General features: G+C 46.8%; 1 protein-coding gene across 1 annotated transcript in view; it reads right to left on the bottom strand.

Moving 5' to 3' along the window:
- Positions 1 to 18082, bottom strand: part of RASAL3 (RAS protein activator like 3) — a 37311-nt gene that overhangs the window by 12888 nt on the left and 6341 nt on the right. The window contains exons 2-5 of the mRNA XM_075276124.1: positions 7739 to 7848; positions 7112 to 7190; positions 5394 to 5458; positions 1976 to 2043 (exon numbers count right to left, since the gene is read on the bottom strand). Of these exons, the coding sequence (XP_075132225.1) occupies positions 1976 to 2043; positions 5394 to 5458; positions 7112 to 7190; positions 7739 to 7848 (322 nt within the window). The remainder of the gene's footprint in view (positions 1 to 1975; positions 2044 to 5393; positions 5459 to 7111; positions 7191 to 7738; positions 7849 to 18082) is intronic.

Genomic DNA, 18082 nt, shown 5'->3' on the forward strand with positions numbered 1-18082 from the left:
GGCAAAGTAAAATTAATTGCAGATTTTACTGTGTAAGCGGCCATTTTTTTGTGGCCACGGGCATGGGCAGTCAGCTCTGGCCTAGAAGTTTGACTGCAAGCACCGGAAGAAGGTGCGTGAAGAGGCCGTTCCTGAAGAAGATGGAGGCGGCGCTGGGGAGTTCTCTCACAGCATTGGGGACGCCCCCAGTGCTGTTTGAGCGCTGGGGACCACCCCCAGTGCTGCGAGAGAACTCATTTGCATACCGACGAAAACTGGAATTTCTACCGAACGGCGGCGCAAAGAAGACATCTAAAGGTAGGAGAAAAATAGCTTTTCCTAAGGCTATTCCTACGTGTTAGTGAGAATATATTTGATTTTAATTTTAGAATCTCTTTGAAGAGGACCTTCCACCGTCTCCGCCGTTTCTAGTTCATAGCATCTGTTAACATCTGCTGTTGCTCCACTGATTCTGGCACAGCAGTATTTTTTTCTCTAGCCTTCACCATTCCTGAGCAATAAAGTGCAGTTAGTTTTGGTGCCTGTATTCTATTTTGACTCTATACAGTTAGGTGGGTGGTGTCATGCAGGAGCAGGCAAGGGGGGGGGATGTGATAAAAGAAGCCCACTTATGTATGCATCATTACTGAATTATATTGTTTAATTAGTGAAATATATACTGGAATATACTGATATCACATTGGTATGTTTGTATACAAGGAATGTCAGGGAAGGTCAGGGTGAAAAGCTTCTTCCTGCCATCAAGACCTGATATACTGCCAAGGCAGTTTTATAGGTTTACAACTTCTTTGGCAGTGAAACATAAGACAGTGTAACTCTCAGTGACCTTGACCATCTGTTTCGTATCCCTCTTTCTAAGGCGCGAATGAAACCAGCCATTTTTCAGCTTTTCAGGATGTGGAATGGGGAGGAGGTAGACGCTCTGGCAGGAGGCATAGACAGCACCATTACAAAGGACTGGGAATACCTTGGTACTTTGATCACATCTTGGAGCCAGCTGGGTGTGCCCTTTCCATCAGAAGAGTTCCTCCAAACTTAATGGAACCAAAAGGACTCTAGGTTATCATGTTTACTCTGTTTTCCTCCTTTTATTTTGAATACTGTTTGGCTTGTTTGTCATCTTGTTTGTTTCGTCTTTCTAATATACAGCACTGACCCCCTTGGGTATTAAATCATTAAATTTAATGGTACTTTGTGTTTGCTCTCTGACCCTATTACCTTTTTAAAGTGTGTATGAAAAGATGCAGTTTTTGCTGAGCCCAAAGTCAGTAGTGGTGGCAGTGTGTATGTGTGTTGTGTGAACTGCGTCGGGTTGCAATTTACACTCAATTTGCAGCCTGAGTGAAGGGGAAATACAAGACACAGTGAGTGGAGTGAATTTACCCCTGACAGTTACACTTAAATCATGTGCTAAGTCTGTCTGTACGTGACAGGGGTGTGATTTAGCGCTCCGATCAGAGGCAATGTTAGGGGATCTAAGTCACACCCCCTTGCTTGCTTGTTTATGACACCGTCCACCTGACAGTACAGAGTTTAAATAACATATCAGGCACCAAAACTAACTGCATTGATTGTTCAGGAACGGTGTGGGCTAGAGAAAAAATTCCAACTGTGCCAGAATCAGTGGAGCAGCAGCTACTACATAATGCAAATCTAGAATTGTCAAGATGATGAAAGGTCCTCTTTATAGACCTAATATTTGGGTATTAGTTTGTGCTTTCACTTTGATTTTTTAGTATGGTTTCTGCCATGATGAACATGAAGTTGTGACATGCCATGGTTTGGCTGCAATTTTGCAAATATCGTCATGTTCTGCCATACTTTTCGGCTAATCATGGCTGATAATACAACAAAACTGCAGTATGAAAACTTTTAAGCGCCATTTATACAGCAGGTCATGTATATGTAAATGTATGTAGGCATACATAGTGCTCAGGTGAAAGAGGCCATATATGTAATGATGTAAGGTAAGTACCCATCATCCAGTTGTACGATCCCCGTCTTCTTTCTGTTCTTCTTTTTTTTCCTCTTCAGAATTAATCCCTAAGAAGATAATTTAATACAATTATATAGCACTGGGAACTTAGACCTGGGGGTACCAGTACTATAGGATGAAGGATAGCTCAGTCCTAAATTAAAGGGGTATTCCGTTAGGTTCAAATTATTCCCTTAAGATAGAGAACAACTATTGGTAAAGCTACTGGGACGTCCAATGATCTCAAGAATTTGTCCCATAGAAATGGCACGTCACTCATGCTCGCTGCTGTTCCTTTCATATCTATGGGACTGTCGGAGATACCCAAGCAGCAGACCCACAGAGATGAATGGAGAGCCATCATGCATGCGTGACCTACCACTTTATTCCTACAGGGAACAAGGGACCTCTTTCTGGAGATCACGGGGGGTCTGTTGAGACAATGATCTCCTGTCTTTTGAATAGGGGGAAACCTGAAATTACCAGAATACCTATTGAAAATGGAGACTTAGAGACTAGGGTTGAGCAATCGTGTTCGGAAAAGATCGGATTCCGATCGGCGATCAAGAAAATTTCATGATCGCGATCGGAATTCCGAACACGATCTTTTTAGGTGGGATCGAGATCGGTGATTATTTCCCACAATGCTTTGCTACTGGCCAAGCATTGTGGGAAAAGCTAACAATGTTAGCCTTCACACTGAGTATACGCTCCGCTCATTCTGAGTGGAGTGTATACTCAGTATGAAGGCTCCGCTGCGGTTCCATAGGAATGAATGGAAGCAGCCGGCACACAGCCTTAATCCCCTGTGCATCGGCTGCGTCCATTCATTCTAATGGGAGACTAGCTATCATCTCTAGTAGCTACTTACCTGCAGAGATGGCTGGTCCGTTGCCCGGTGTTCTCGATCTTCTTCGCCTCGCTGTCCCCGCATCCCAGGTTAGTGTTAAAGAGCTAGGAAGAAGGCGGGGCTTGTGGCTTAGGAGAGTGTGGGCGGGTACTGGGAGGGGAGACGTGACGTCTCCCCTCCCAGTACCCGCCCACACTCTCCTAACCCGCCCACACTCTCCTAACCTGGGAGGAGGGGGCAGCGAGACGAAGAAGAACGAGAACACCGAGCACCGGACCAGCCATCTCTGCAGGTAAGTGGACACCAGGGCGGACTAAGTAGCTAGAGGATTAAAAAAAAATCCTCTGGCTACTTAGTGACTAAAAAAAATCACTACACAGCCTGGATTCCAACAATTAAACCGTTCAATTGTTAGATTCCATGCTGTATAGTGAATAGGATTGTTTTTAAAATCTGATCACCGATTAGTAAAAAAATCCCATTGACTTGCATTGGGATCGGAATTGGGATCGAGATCAGGTTCGAATGAAAAATGATCGGAAATCGGATTTCAAAATCGATCCTGAAAAGTCAAGACTCAACCCTATTAGAGACACACTATGACCCTAATATAGAAAAGACATACGCTTCACAGTGCCTGAGCGGTATAGGAAATCTGTGTCGTTCCTCTGTTATTCCTCTTGACAATACATGAATAAATTGGCAGCTGGATATTACCTTTGTTGATTTCTCTAATATCCTATAATAAATGATATGTAAGGTAAAAGGACCCATGGAAGTGTATGGATACATATGTCATTTATATTGGAAGCATATACAATAGTTGTACAGCACATGCAGGGGTGTAGGTATAGGGGGCAGAGGTAGCAGTCGCTTCTGTGCCCGGGAGACTAAGGAAGCCCAAAGTATATTAAGATACCAGTATTATACACAGTGCAACGTAAGTGGGGGCCCTGTTATAGGTTTTGCATTAGAACCTAAGAACTTTAAGTTACACCTCTGATCATATGCATGGTGTGAACAGATCCTCTCCTGCATTGGAATAGGATTTTACAAAACCTAATTCCCACCTGCCACATGGGGCTACACCAGTCCATACCTCTCAACCGTCCCAATTTCCGCGGGACGTTCACGATTTCAGTGCGTGTCCCACAGTCCCAGTTGGAGGGAGGTATGTCCCGATTTCAACTCAGATCTGCGTCTGGAGGACGCAGATCTGAGTTGAATACATATGCGACTAAAGCAAGGAGCTGTCACAGCTCAGCGCCTTGCTTTGCCGCTGCACTCCGGATAGTGGCTGTGTAGGCGCGATGTGATGACGTCACATCGCACCTACAACTGTGTTAGCGAGACTGCGGAGAGAGCGGCGGAGGAGCGAGGAAAAGGTGAGTGTAAGTGGTTTTTGTGTGTAGACATTGAGGTGGAACATGAAACTGGGGGCAGATAAAGGAGGGGATGGCATGACACTGGGGGCAGAGATGGGGGAACATGAATCTGGGGGCAGAGATGGGGGGACATGAATCTGGGGCAGAGATGGGGGACATGAAACTGGGGCAGAGATGGGGGGGCATTAATCTGGGGGCAGAGATGGGGGGACATGAGTCTGGGGGCAGAGATGGGGGGACATGAAACTGGGGCAGAGATGGGGGGGACATGAATCTGGGGGCAGAGATGGGGGACATGAATCTGGGGGCAGAGATGGGGGGGCATTAATCTGGGGGCACAGATGGGGGGACATGAAACTGGGGCAGAGATGGGGGGGACATGAATCTGGGGGCAGAGATGGGGGACATGAATCTGGGGGAAGAGATGGGGGGGCATTAATCTGGGGGCAGAGATGGAGGGGACATGAATCTGGGGGCAAAGATGGAGGGACATGAAACTGGGGGCAGAGATGGAGGGGGGACATGAAACTGGGGGCAGATGAAGGGTGTATATGAAACTGGGGGAGAGATAGAAGGGGGACATATAATTTACGGGTGACTGTAGGATGATTATACTGTGTGGGAGCACATGAAAAATGAACGAGAATGGGCGGAGTCAACATAAAAGTGGGTGGAGCTAAATTTGCCACGGCGCGCGTAGCACATTTTGTCCCTCTTTCAGTTCTTCAAAAGTTGGGAGGTATGCCAGTCCCTGGGCTGTATCTGGTACTGCAGCTCAGGTCATGTGAAGGAAGCCTTAGGCCGGTTGCAGACAACCGTGGTGTGGGTCAGTGTATTATTTGTGTATTTGCACACTGACCCATTCTTTTGTATGGGCCTGTACACATGCTAGTGATTTTCACAATCCCATGTGTGAGCCGACAGTCCGGGCTGCATCAGATAGGACAGGTCCTATTCCTGACCTACTCCTGACCCGTGCTTCTGTGACTCCTATTCATTTAATGTAAGGGGCCCCGGAAGGACATCCCTGTGTTCCCCCTGTGCGACCCGTGCTTTGAAATCACGGCAGGCCGGTTGCAGCATGGTCGTCTGCAGCCGGCCTTACACTGAAAGTCTGAATTGTGTCCTGATCTTGTGCGGCTTACACAGGTGCATTGCTTGTGACAGTAAGCAATCACATTACCTTTACATTATTATGTTGATTCTTTGTATCTGCTTCTACATTTTCATCGGGAGCGCCGTCTGTAGCTAAACAAAAAAAAAAATCAGTTAATATAGGGTTAAATGAAGAAGCCATCGCAGGTGTGAAAAGAAAGACGGGATGGTTTCTTATTGACATGGATAAGTCACAAAATAAGTCAGGGATGCCACTAGCCACATGTGTACAGTATAAGACTAAGGCCTGGTTCCCATCTGCGTCGGTAATCCAACGCATGGGGACCCCCAAAGCGGACTACCGAATGTATTGGCAAGCGGTGTGCAGAGGAAGCACATGGACCCCATACACTATAATGGGGTCCGTGTGTTTTCCGCATGTTCCGTGCGTAGAACTTTTCATTTTACAAACAATGACATTTGTCTCCTTGATATTGATCTGAAACAGGACAACCCCTTCAAATGTGATGTGTGATGGGATTGACATGCGCCTAACATGCTGACAATTTGGACATGCAGCTCAAAAAGGGCTAGAAGACCCAGGTTAGAAGAAATATATCAGATGGGATGTCGCTGGCTAGTGAGTGTGAGATCTGAGGTACTGCCAGTGGTGGCTAGTGACTATATGCTTTGGTGCCACTAGGGGGCAGACAGGCACTAGAGGTGATGCAGGAGATGCCTGCTAGACTGCACAGTGTGACCAGAGACCTGTTGTGGTGACCAGAGCCTGTACACATTTCGGGGCTCTCCCATGTTGACCAAACTGAGGAAGGCCATAAAGTACAAACAACATGAAGCAAAGCGACAGAGAAATCAGATCAAATGAAGAGAGTGAGAAAAAAACGGAGACTCCAATGCAGATGTGAATCAATCCTTATATACATTGTTTGGTCATTGTACCGATCTTCTGAAGTACTGTCCCATGGCTTGGTAATGTAACGTGATGTCTTGGTTCCTATCTTTATTTCTCAGGTACAAGTAAAGTGGTTGCACCTAGAAGTTGTAGCCCAGGAAGATCTTTGGCGCCCCCTGTGGTATGACCCCGTGCTCGTCATGGCTTCATATTTAGGTTATTCCGGGGTGAGGACTTGGTATAGTTCATGCGTCTTTTGAGGAATAAACCAGTCCAACCACATGTCACTTCTGTCCAGTCCATGTTGTCCTAGAAAGCAGACTATCATGTCACGAGAACTGAATCTGTGAGTGCAAGTGTGAGTGTCACCTGTTAGAACAGGGGTGTTGCTTGCACCTCGTGTACTTTGGAGTACTGTAATGTTTTGTTTGTCACACTGTGTAGACCTGTAGGGTTTGGCGCTGGTATACCAGTTGTGGTTCTTTCATACCCAACTACTGCCCAACCAACCTGTGCCTGTAAGGTGAACGCACTGGTGTTGCGACAACCTGCAAGTTATAGCATTGTGCAAATGTCTCTAAAGTAGGTAAGCAGGTCGAGAATCTGAGGACAGCGGTGAGGGTTGCATGCTACAGTAGGTAAGCGAGTTCCTGAGATGCACATACAGACATTGGAAACCAGCGAAGTCTATTAATGCTGATGAAGTCTTCTCTAATCTGCCTCTTCCGGCCGGAAGGAAGTGGTACGTTAATAGTGCTTGGCTGGGTTAACCCTTCACCACTCATTCTACATTTACCTGGCTGTTGTCTGTATATCATTGGAAGTCTCAGTCTTGTTATATACCAGTAGCCCTATGATACAACATATTATACGATGCATTACGTATACCTTACCTGTGTCTAACTTGTCTATCTGTGCCAGATCATTGTTGGACACACAACTTCCTGCTCGACTTCGGGTACGAACTGCATCCTGAGAGAGAAAAGGAGACTTCTAGATGTAATAACGTCTCATAATTCTGGGTAATGGACTGTCCTCATTGGGAACTGGTACAGGTAACGGCGGCCATAGACATCCGAGACATGGATGGCTGTGATGGGCCATTACTAATGTGTGGACCTGTAGATCTTGAAGAATTTGGCCCAACATCTAATGTTTAGGAGGAGTGTTGGAAAAGAAAAGTAGATTAAGATAATCTACCGCCAGAGAGGAGGATGAGTAGATAAGCCACCCATCTACCAGCTATCGAAAGAGGCCACAAGACTTAGACTAGACAGTCTTCCCTTGTGCCAGATTTATCTCAGGGCCTGACTCTGGATGAAAATTTGGTGTATCCTTAGACTGTGTAGTACTACACAATAGTAGACGTAGGACATTATATGGTGACCATGTTCTTCTGCATGGACGTCTGCAAAAACCATCAACATCATGATACCATGGTAATAATGGTTAATGAGGATGGATGGATAATAGTATGGACCACTGATGGTGGAAATAATGGTCTACAAAGAACTGTCTACCTGTTCTTCTCCTCTAGATAGTAGAATACGTCCATCCACAAGGGAGCAGCTCGAGACATCCCAGACAGAAACCTCAGGAGTTGTGGTTGGAAGAGATATAGGAAGTGGCTCTGAAAACAAATAGTTCAGATGTTTAGATAAAGAATATATTGATATTCACAAAACTACATCTAAGCAGTTCTACTGTGCTTGGTACTATTGGGATTATTGTCATGCTAACCATATATATTCACATATACATTCCCATTCCCAGCTTATTCTGACCCTATGCTGTAGACTTTATCTGAAGCTGCCCCCTCTCCAAGAGACCATATCTTTGAGAAGACCACCTCTGATCTACACTGGTCTTCCCCATTTAGTGGTCCCTCCATATAATGGCTGCTTCAATTGTCCCCCATAAAGTGGTCCCTTCATTGGTTTCCCGATACATGGGTCCCTTCACTGGTCCCCACATACAATGCCCCTTTCACTGGTTCCCCCCATACAGTGGTACCTTCAATGATCCTCCCACATAGTGGCCCCCTCACTGATCCACCATACTGTATGGGAACCAATGATGGGGCCACTGTATGAGGGACCAGTCATGGTGTCATTATATTATGTGGGGCAGTGATGGAGGCCAATATCCTGTGGTGGTGGTGGGGGATTAAAGTGTGTGGGACATTAGTAGGGAATATTAACGGGATTGTCCATGAATTGCAGTGACGCCTGTGTTGGCCAAAGAGGTGCAAAATTAGATAAAAATAAAAGCATACACACCTGTCTCCAACACCCTAATGTCTACCGTCAATGTCCATTCATTCTCATGTTGGCTTCTCATTGTAGGAAGTCCTGCAACTCATGTCACCACGATTAGTGGCCTCGGGGATCACTGGAGAGGGACTGATGGCATCACTCAAATATGTCACCGGAGCCCTACCAGCGACTGGTAAAGTGCCTGGCGCGAGACTGAATGGACTCTGTGATGGAGAACGGAGCACCAAGGACAGGAAAGTATACTGTGGGGGCTACTAATATCTATGTTAGGGAGCACTATCAGGCCACTATTACCTATGGGGCAGACTACTATTTGTAGTGAGGGCACAATTAGGGCACTAGTACCTATGTGGAGGGCATTAGGAGGCACTATTCACTTGTGGGCATTCTTTCTGTCTTGTGACCAAAGATCGCCGTGTCGCCCTGTGGCTCCTTCACCGTTGTAGATGAATAGAGCCCTGTTGCGACCCAGAAGGTGCTATAACTGTGAATTCTAGTTGCAAAAAACCCCCGAGCAGTGCTGAAAATTATTTTTTGTGATTAGAGGTCAAAGTCATAAATTCTCTGGGTCAGAATGTGACTGCATCCACTTGCATTAGTGAAGGAGCAACAGGGCGACACAGCGATCTTTGGTCGCACCATGGGAATGGCAGCCATAGTAAGCCTATAGCTCTAGTCTTACAGATAGTGTCCAGAAGTGATCCTTCACACTGGGGCCCATGAGCATAGGTAGACCTAAAGCGCAGCCTGCTCGCCGGGCACTGGACTAGGAACACATCACATCTGTCGCCCTCTCTCGTCTTCTCCTCTGCTGGCAAAAGCAGAGACCGCCACGGGAAGTGAAAGCTACACTTGAAGCCATTGACTTGAATAGGATTGAGCTCACAGCTACTTTCTTGGCCGCTAGACCTTGTATACAGCTGTGCTAGTTCCTGTATACTGCAGCCACTGCAAACAACTGATCAGAGGGGATGACCAAGGTCGGACCCCCACTGATCTGATATTGGGATACGTCAACTATAGTATAAACCTGACATCCCCTTTAAGGTGGCACGTGCTTCTATACTTTCGTAGAAATGACAACTACACATTATTTTGCTCTCGCTTAAAGGGAATGTATCAACATTTTTTTTTAATGAAACGAAGCAGTAAAGTACAGACGTTGCAATGTTTATCTTGACATTCTGCAACGTGATAACTTTCTGTGCCGTGATATCCTATCTCAGAAGACAACAAAAGCCATTGAAACCCATAACTTAACACTTAGTACCACAGTGCTATGAGTATGATAACCGTTGCTACATCTGTATAACACTTTTTTCTAATTGTTTTTATTTTCAGTTTGTAGATTTTTTAAACTATATTTTCTGTATATGATTATAGGCATACCTCCCAACCGTCCTGCATTCGGCGGGTCAGTCCCGGATTGTGGGTCCTGTCCCGCGGTCCCAGTCGGTGGGAGGTATGTCCCGGATTTAACTCATCTGCGTCCAGAGAGTCGCAGATGACATGATGACATACAGGGAGGGTGAGTAGATAAGCTGTGACATAATCTATTGTCAATAGTGGATGTAATGATGTCTCACTAGGGGTGTTATTAGAGATGAGCGAACAGTGTTCTATCGAACTCATGTTCGATCGGATATTAGGCTGTTCGGCATGTTCGAATCGAATCGAACACCGCGTGGTAAAGTGCGCCATTACTCGATTCCCCTCCCACCTTCCCTGGCGCCTTTTTTGCTCCAATAACAGCGCAGGGTAGGTGGGACAGGAACTACGACACCGGTGACGTTGAGAAAAGTAGGCAAAACCCATTGGCTGCCGAAAACATGTGACCTCTAATTTAAAAGAACAGCGCCGCCCAGGTTCGCGTCATTCTGAGCTTGCAATTCACCGAGGACGGAGGTTTCCGTCCAGCTAGCTAGGGCTTAGATTCTGGGTAGGCAGGGACAGGCTAGGATAGGAAGGAGAAGACAACCAACAGCTCTTGTAAGAGCTAAATTCCAGGGAGAAGCTTGTCAGTGTAACGTGGCACTGACGGGCTCAATCGCCGCAACCCAGCTTTCCCAGGATCCTGAATGGAATACACTGTCAGTGTATTCCCGTATACCCGATATATACCCCCGATACCCGTTCCAACGGTGTGCCCCCCCACCTTCACCCCAGAAATACCCTGCAAGTCCCCTAGCAATAGAATTGGGGCTATATACACCCACTATTTTTGCTACTGCCATATAGTGCCATTGTCTCACTGGGAATTCAAAGAATATATTGGGCTTACATATAACTTCAATTCCAGGGAGAAGCTTGTCAGTGTAACGTGGCACTGACGGGCTCAATCGCCGCAACCCAGCTTTCCCAGGATCCTGAATGGAACACACTGACAGTGTATTCCCGTATACCCCATATATACACCCCAAATCACCGTTCCAACGGTGTGCCCCCCCACCTTCACCTCAGAAATACCCTGCAAGTCCCCTAGCAATAGAATTGGGGCTATATACACCCACAATTTTTGCTACTGGTATATAGTGCCATTGTCTGACTGGGAATTCAAAGAATATATTGGGGTTACGTGCACCCACAATTTTTACTACTGGTATACAGTGCCATTGTCTGACTGGGAATTCAAAGAATATATTGGGGTTACGTGCACCCACAATTTTTACTACTGGTATACAGTGCCATTGTCTCACTGGTAATTCAAAGAATATATTGGGGTTATGTGCACCCACAATTTTTGCTACTGGTATATAGTGCCATTGTCTGACTGGGAATTCAAAGAATATATGGGGGTTACGTGCACCCACAATTTTTGCTACTGGTATATAGTGCCATTGTCTGACTGGGAATTCAAAGAATATATTGGGGTTATGTGCACCCACAATTTTTACTACTGGTATACAGTGCCATTGTCTCACTGGTAATTCAAAGAATATATTGGGGTTACGTGCACCCACAATTTTTGCTACTGCTATACAGTGCCATTGTCTCACTGGTAATTCAAAGAATATATTGGGGTTATGTGCACCCACAATTTTTGCTACTGGTATATAGTGCCATTGTCTGACTGGGAATTCAAAGAATATATGGGGGTTACGTGCACCCACAATTTTTGCTACTGCTATACAGTGCCATTGTCTCACTGGTAATTCAAAGAATATATTGGGGTTATGTGCACCCACAATTTTTGCTACTGGTATATAGTGCCATTGTCTGACTGGGAATTCAAAGAATATATTGGGGTTATGTGCACCCACAATTTTTACTACTGGTATACAGTGCCATTGTCTGACTGGGAATTCAAAGAATATATGGGGGTTACGTGCACCCACAATTTTTGCTACTGCTATACAGTGCCATTGTCTCACTGGGAATTCAAAGAATATATTGGGGTTACGTGCACCCACAATTTTTACTACTGGTATACAGTGCCATTGTCTGACTGGGAATTAAAAGAATATATGGGGGTTACGTGCACCCACAATTTTTGCTACTGCTATACAGTGCCATTGTCTCACTGGGAATTCAAAGAATATATTGGGGTTATGTGCACCCACAATTTTTACTACTGGTATACAGTGCCATTGTCTGACTGGGAATTAAAAGAATATATGGGGGTTACGTGCACCCACAATTTTTGCTACTGCTATACAGTGCCATTGTCTCACTGGGAATTCAAAGAATATATTGGGGTTATGTGCACCCACAATTTTTACTACTGGTATACAGTGCCATTGTCTGACTGGGAACTCAAAGAATATATTGGGTTTACAAATACCCTCATTTCTTGCTACTGCTATATAGTGCCATTGTCTGACTGGGAATTCAAAGAATATATTGGGGTTATGTGCACCCACAATTTTTACTACTGGTATACAGTGCCATTGTCTCACTGGTAATTCAAAGAATATATTGGGGTTATGTGCACCCACAATTTTTGCTACTGGTATATAGTGCCATTGTCTGACTGGGAATTCAAAGAATATATGGGGGTTACGTGCACCCACAATTTTTGCTACTGCTATACAGTGCCATTGTCTCACTGGGAATTCAAAGAATATATTGGGGTTATGTGCACCCACAATTTTTACTACTGGTATACAGTGCCATTGTCTCACTGGGAATTCAAAGAATATATTGGGGTTACGTGCACCCACAATTTTTGCTACTGGTATATAGTGCCATTGTCTGACTGGGAATTCAAAGAATATATTGGGGTTATGTGCACCCACAATTTTTACTACTGGTATACAGTGCCATTGTCTCACTGGTAATTCAAAGAATATATTGGGGTTATGTGCACCCACAATTTTTGCTACTGGTATATAGTGCCATTGTCTGACTGGTAATTCAAAGAATATATTGGGGTTACGTGCACCCACAATTTTTGCTACTGGTAGATAGTGCCATTGTCTAACTGGGAATTCCACAAATAATTTGGGGATTCATTCACCCTACATCTCAGGCTCTTGCCATATTCACCCAGGTTGTCAGTGCTGCACCAGCTCGTTCCCAGACAGCTCGGCCCGAAAAACACGTTACCTATATAGAGGATTTGGACAATGAAGACAACATGTTCTAAATCTAATGTCTGCACCTTCTCCAGAATTAAAATAAAGGCAGCGTTTAACTTTCAAATAGCACTGCACAAATGAAGAGCTTATCAGCTTGTCTCATGACATGCTACTGAAAAGTGTCATTTGTGTATCTTAATGTAAATATAGTTGTATAAGCTTTTTGGGTTTTAGGCACTGCCAAGTTATTTATTACCACCCGCTCCCTTATAATGATGATGACGCCAAAGTCACTGTGGGTGTTCAGAGCTCACAGCTTTGGGTGACATTTGTCTTGCTCTCTGTCGGTACCAACTGTCTTTTTGGATACCGTAAAGTTATGTTGACTTTATTAACAGCTATAGAAGCTTTAGCCAGGTTGTGACGGTGTGTAACCCTAACAACACTAAGTGGGATACACATTAATAGTCAGTCTATGTACGCTAAACGTATCACTGAAGTAATTTTTTTTCCCTCTCCCCTAATATAAGAAAGGAACAGACATTAGACCTAGACCGGGGTTCGAGGCTTGTAAAAATCCAGTATTATTTGTTCTTCATGATGTGAAATATGTGTTGAAAAGCAACCCAAGATGAAGTCAGCCATGTGTGCCAGTGTGTTACTTGGCATGCCTTTGCTGGCCCCAACTGTAAGGGTCACTCTCCATTTCCTCCATTTTCCACTCCCCTTCACACCATTTGTGGTGAAGCAATGGGATGCACTGAAGTGCACCCTCTAGCCTCGTGTGGGATAGGGACATCAGATGCCACTCCAACCCCCTCGTCTTCCTCCGCCAGCCAACGGTGCGAAGATGAGAGGAGTGCGCTCTGAATGTTTTCTGCCTAGCAGAGGCTAGTTCTCACTTACGAAAATGGCCCCACTTTGACCTGTATATCAGGCACAATGGTGTAGGTTTCAAAGAAACATGGCACCAACAAGTTGGAAAACGTGGGCCATGCGTGGACCGTGTTTGAGTCTGGCAAGCTCCAGATCTGCTACCAGGTTCCAGCCATTATCACAGGCGCAAAAATGCCAGGCCCCAGGTGTAGCAGGGAAAAAAAAATGCCATCTCAGCCAGGATGGCATCCCTGACCTCGGAGGCACTGTGCTGTCTGTCCCCCAAGCTGATCAGTTTCAGCACGGCCTGCTGACATCTCCCCATGCCAGTGTTACAGTGTTTTCCGCTAGTAGCTGGGGTGGAGGTTGCAGCTTCGTAGGGTTTCAGTCTACTCCTGCCATGAATTTTGGCCTGGGAGAGGAGATAGGCCACCCCAGTTTGCACCCGGGGAACAGACTCCACCACATTCACCCTGCCTGTCATTAAAGATAAGCACTGCAGCATCCCTGACCACAGGCGCTTGTCCATGTGTCGGTGGTCAAGTGGACCTTGCAGCAAAGCGCAGAGCTCTGGGCCCGACTGATGTTATGGGACACATGCAGGCGCAAGGCAGAGACAGCACACCAAGAGAAGTAGTAACGGCTAGGCCCAGCATAGGGAGGTGCCCCAGCTGCCATCTGCTGACGGAAGGCCTGGGTCTCCAGAAGCATAAACAAACACCAACATCTCCAGGGCCAGCAGTTTATCGATGAGGCTGTTAAAGGCTTGGGCATGGGGGTGGGTTGTGTTGTACTTCTGCCTGCAATGAAAAGCTTGGGAAATGTGGAGTGGCTGGGAAGAGGCGCATGATGGTGCAGGCCAAAAGGGCGCATGAGGGTGAACTCCCCAATGTGTCAGAGATAGGTGTGTAGGTGTCCTTGCATCATATACTTGCACCATATTTGGCTTTGGAAGTTAATTTTGTGCCAAAAAGTGGTTAAGACAGCGATCCCTCAGCTACTCCCGTTACACTGTCTATTGAAGTTACCATCTGTGGAAGTGGACCACCATTTCTAAGATCCCAAAGGAAGCAGGCAAGAGATGTGCAGTTCAGAAAAAAAGATGAGAAAATAAGTGTAGGCTGTAGAGCACAGAGGGATCGGAGAGGACAGAGCTGGTGTCGGCCAGGTATTCCCACAACATGCGCCTATACTTGTCCCTCCTGGTGACACTAGGCCCCAGAGTGGCAGTAATTTGTCCAGGGGGGCCATTAACGTGTTCCAGACCTAGGAATAAGTCTTCCAACAGGGTAGAGTTTTGCATGCCTTTGCTTCTACCCACTGTTTTTGCTGCTTAGCTTCCCTCCACATCTACACTGCTTTCACCCCTAAACATCACCCCAGTTTATGCCTTTGCTTCTACCCTTTTTTTTTTGTTGAATTAGCTTCCCTCCACATCTACACTGCTTTAGCCCCTAAACATCACCCCAGTTTATGCCTTTGCTTCTACCCTTTTTTTTCTGTTGAATTAGCTTCCCTCCACATCTACACTGCTTTAGCCCCTAAACATCACCCCAGTTTATGCCTTTGCTTCTACCCAGGTTTTTTGTTGATTTAGCTTCCCTCTACATCTACACTGCTTTAGCCCCTAGACATCACCCCTGTCCATGTGGGGTCGGTGGCCTCGTCATCCACCAACTCCTCTTCCAATTGCGCACTGCCCCCTTACTGCAAACCGCACATGACCACAGCTTGCCTTGATGGCAACTGTGTCTCATGATCCCCACTTAGGTCCAGACAAGTCGGTGGCGGGTCCAAAACCCCAAAATTGGAAGGAAATGGCAGATGCTGCAGTATTTCTAACACCTGTTCCTGGTGCTCGGGCCTGGTCTGTGTTGTACCCTGCACCCTGCTTAACGCAGCTGCCATATCCGAAGTTGTGCTGAGCGCATGCTAATGTTTCGTGTCCAGTGCAATGGATGGGATGGGATTTCACATAAGTCTGCCGCCAATGGCCACTCATGGTTGAGCAACTGAGGGAGTTGACTTTGACGAACCCGAGGGTTTTGGAGTTGGAACTACATCAAAGGTCTGTGCTGCTCACACACTCTGCTCAACACATGATATGTTTAGTGCCAGCAGTGTGGAGACGTCGCACAACAGCCGTTGTTCCAGCAGGTACAGGCGTTGTAGGAGTGCATAGAGGCTAGCAGCGGCAACTATAGACTTTAAAAACTATCCACACAAGCGCCACACTTTCACCAGTAGCTCAGGAACATTGGGGTACCTTTTTCAAAAGATTAGCAGCAATGAGTTAAAAACGTGGCCCAGGCATGGAATATGTTGCAGGCTGCCAAGCTACAGAGCCAATCCCAGGTTACGGCCATTATCACACATGACAACATGCCTGGGCCCAGGTGCAGTGGCAAAAACCACATTGCCGTCTCATCGAGGATGGCATGACTCACTTTGTAGGCAGTGTGCTGTCTGGCCCCCAAGCTGATGAGCTTCAGCACGGCCCGCTGACGTCTCCCCACACCAGTGTTGCAGCGTTTCCAGCTCGTAGCTGGGGTCAATTTAACAGCGGAGGAGGGTGGTGTTTCAGCCCTCCTCCCAGGAATGTTTTGTGGGGAGACAAGTCAGGAAAATTCTTGAAACGGGAGAGTTTTGCATCTTTGCCCTTGCTGCCTATGGACATCCCTTTGCCTCTAGCCACCATTTTCCCTGCTTTGCTTGCCTCCACATCCACACTGCTTTTGCCCCTAGACATCACCCCAGTCCATGCCTTAGCTTGTACCCCCAGTTTTTCCTGCTTAGCTTGCCTCCACATCCACACTGCTTTTGTCCCTAGACATCACCCCAGTCCATGCCTTAGCTTGTACCCCCAGTTTTTCCTGCTTAGCTTGCCTCCACATCCACACTGCTTTTGCCTCTAGACATCATCCCTATCCATGCCTCTGCCCCTAGCCATAACTCTGCCACCCCTGGAAACTCATGGTGCAGAAACTTTGGTTGCTGACTTTGAGGAACCCTTGGGTTTTGTAGATGGAACTCCATCAAAGGTCTGTGCAGCTCACACACCCTGCTCAAGATATGGTATTGTAGGGTTTCAGCGTGTGTGAATGACGGACAACAGCCTGTGTTTGGACAGATGTAGGCCTTGCTAGAGTGTTTTTAGGCTAGCAGCGACTCCTGTGCACTTGCAAAAGTGGGCGCACAAGCGCCGCATTTTCAACAGTAGCTTCGGTACATTTGGGTATGTTTTTAAAAAACTTTGCACCACTAGGTTAGACGTGGGCCAAACATGGAACGTGTTGGAGGCTGGCAAGCTCCAGAGCCGCTACCAGGTTCCAGCCATTATCACAGGCGTAAAAATGCCAGGCCCCAGGTGTAGCAGGGAAAAAAAAATGCCATCTCAGCCAGGATGGCATCCCTGACCTCGGAGGCACTGTGCTGTCTGTCCCCCAAGCTGATCAGTTTCAGCACGGCCTGCTGACATCTCCCCATGCCAGTGTTACAGTGTTTTCCGCTAGTAGCTGGGGTGGAGGTTGCAGCTTCGTAGGGTTTCAGTCTACTCCTGCCATGAATTTTGGCCAGGGAGAGGAGATAGGCCACCCCAGTTTGCACCCGGGGAACAGACTCCACCACATTCACCCTGCCTGTCATTAAAGATAAGCACTGCAGCATCCCTGACCACAGGCGCTTGTCCATGTGTCGGTGGTCAAGTGGACCTTGCAGCAAAGCGCGGAACTAAGGGCCCACCTGATGTTGAGTGACACGTGCTGGTGCAAGGCGGGGACGCCACACCGGGAGAAGTTGAGACGGCTAGGGACGGCATAGTGAGGTGCCACAGTTGCCATCAGGTCCGGGAAGGCGGGAGTTTCAACAAGCCGGAACGCCAACCTCTCCTGGGCCAGCAGTTTAGCGATGTTGGCGTTCTAGGCTTGCGTGGGTGGGTGGTTAGCGGTGTATTTCTGCCGGCGCTCCAATGTCTGAGAGATGGTGGGTTGTTGTAAAGAAGCGCCTGATGGTGCCTTTGATGGTGCAGGAGAAGGAGATAAGACAGAAACAGGGGAGGATGAGGGAGAAGTCAACAAAGTGGCGGAGGCAGATGAAGTGATGTCCTGGCTCGTCCTCTGGAGTGCATCGCCAGCACTGTGAGCAGAGGCAGTGGCATGAACGGCGGGCGACGTTTGTCCTGCCGTTGCTGCCTGCC

The sequence above is a fragment of the Leptodactylus fuscus genome, chromosome 5 (genome assembly GCF_031893055.1).
Source record: "Leptodactylus fuscus isolate aLepFus1 chromosome 5, aLepFus1.hap2, whole genome shotgun sequence".
Lineage (NCBI taxonomy): Eukaryota > Metazoa > Chordata > Amphibia > Anura > Leptodactylidae > Leptodactylus > Leptodactylus fuscus.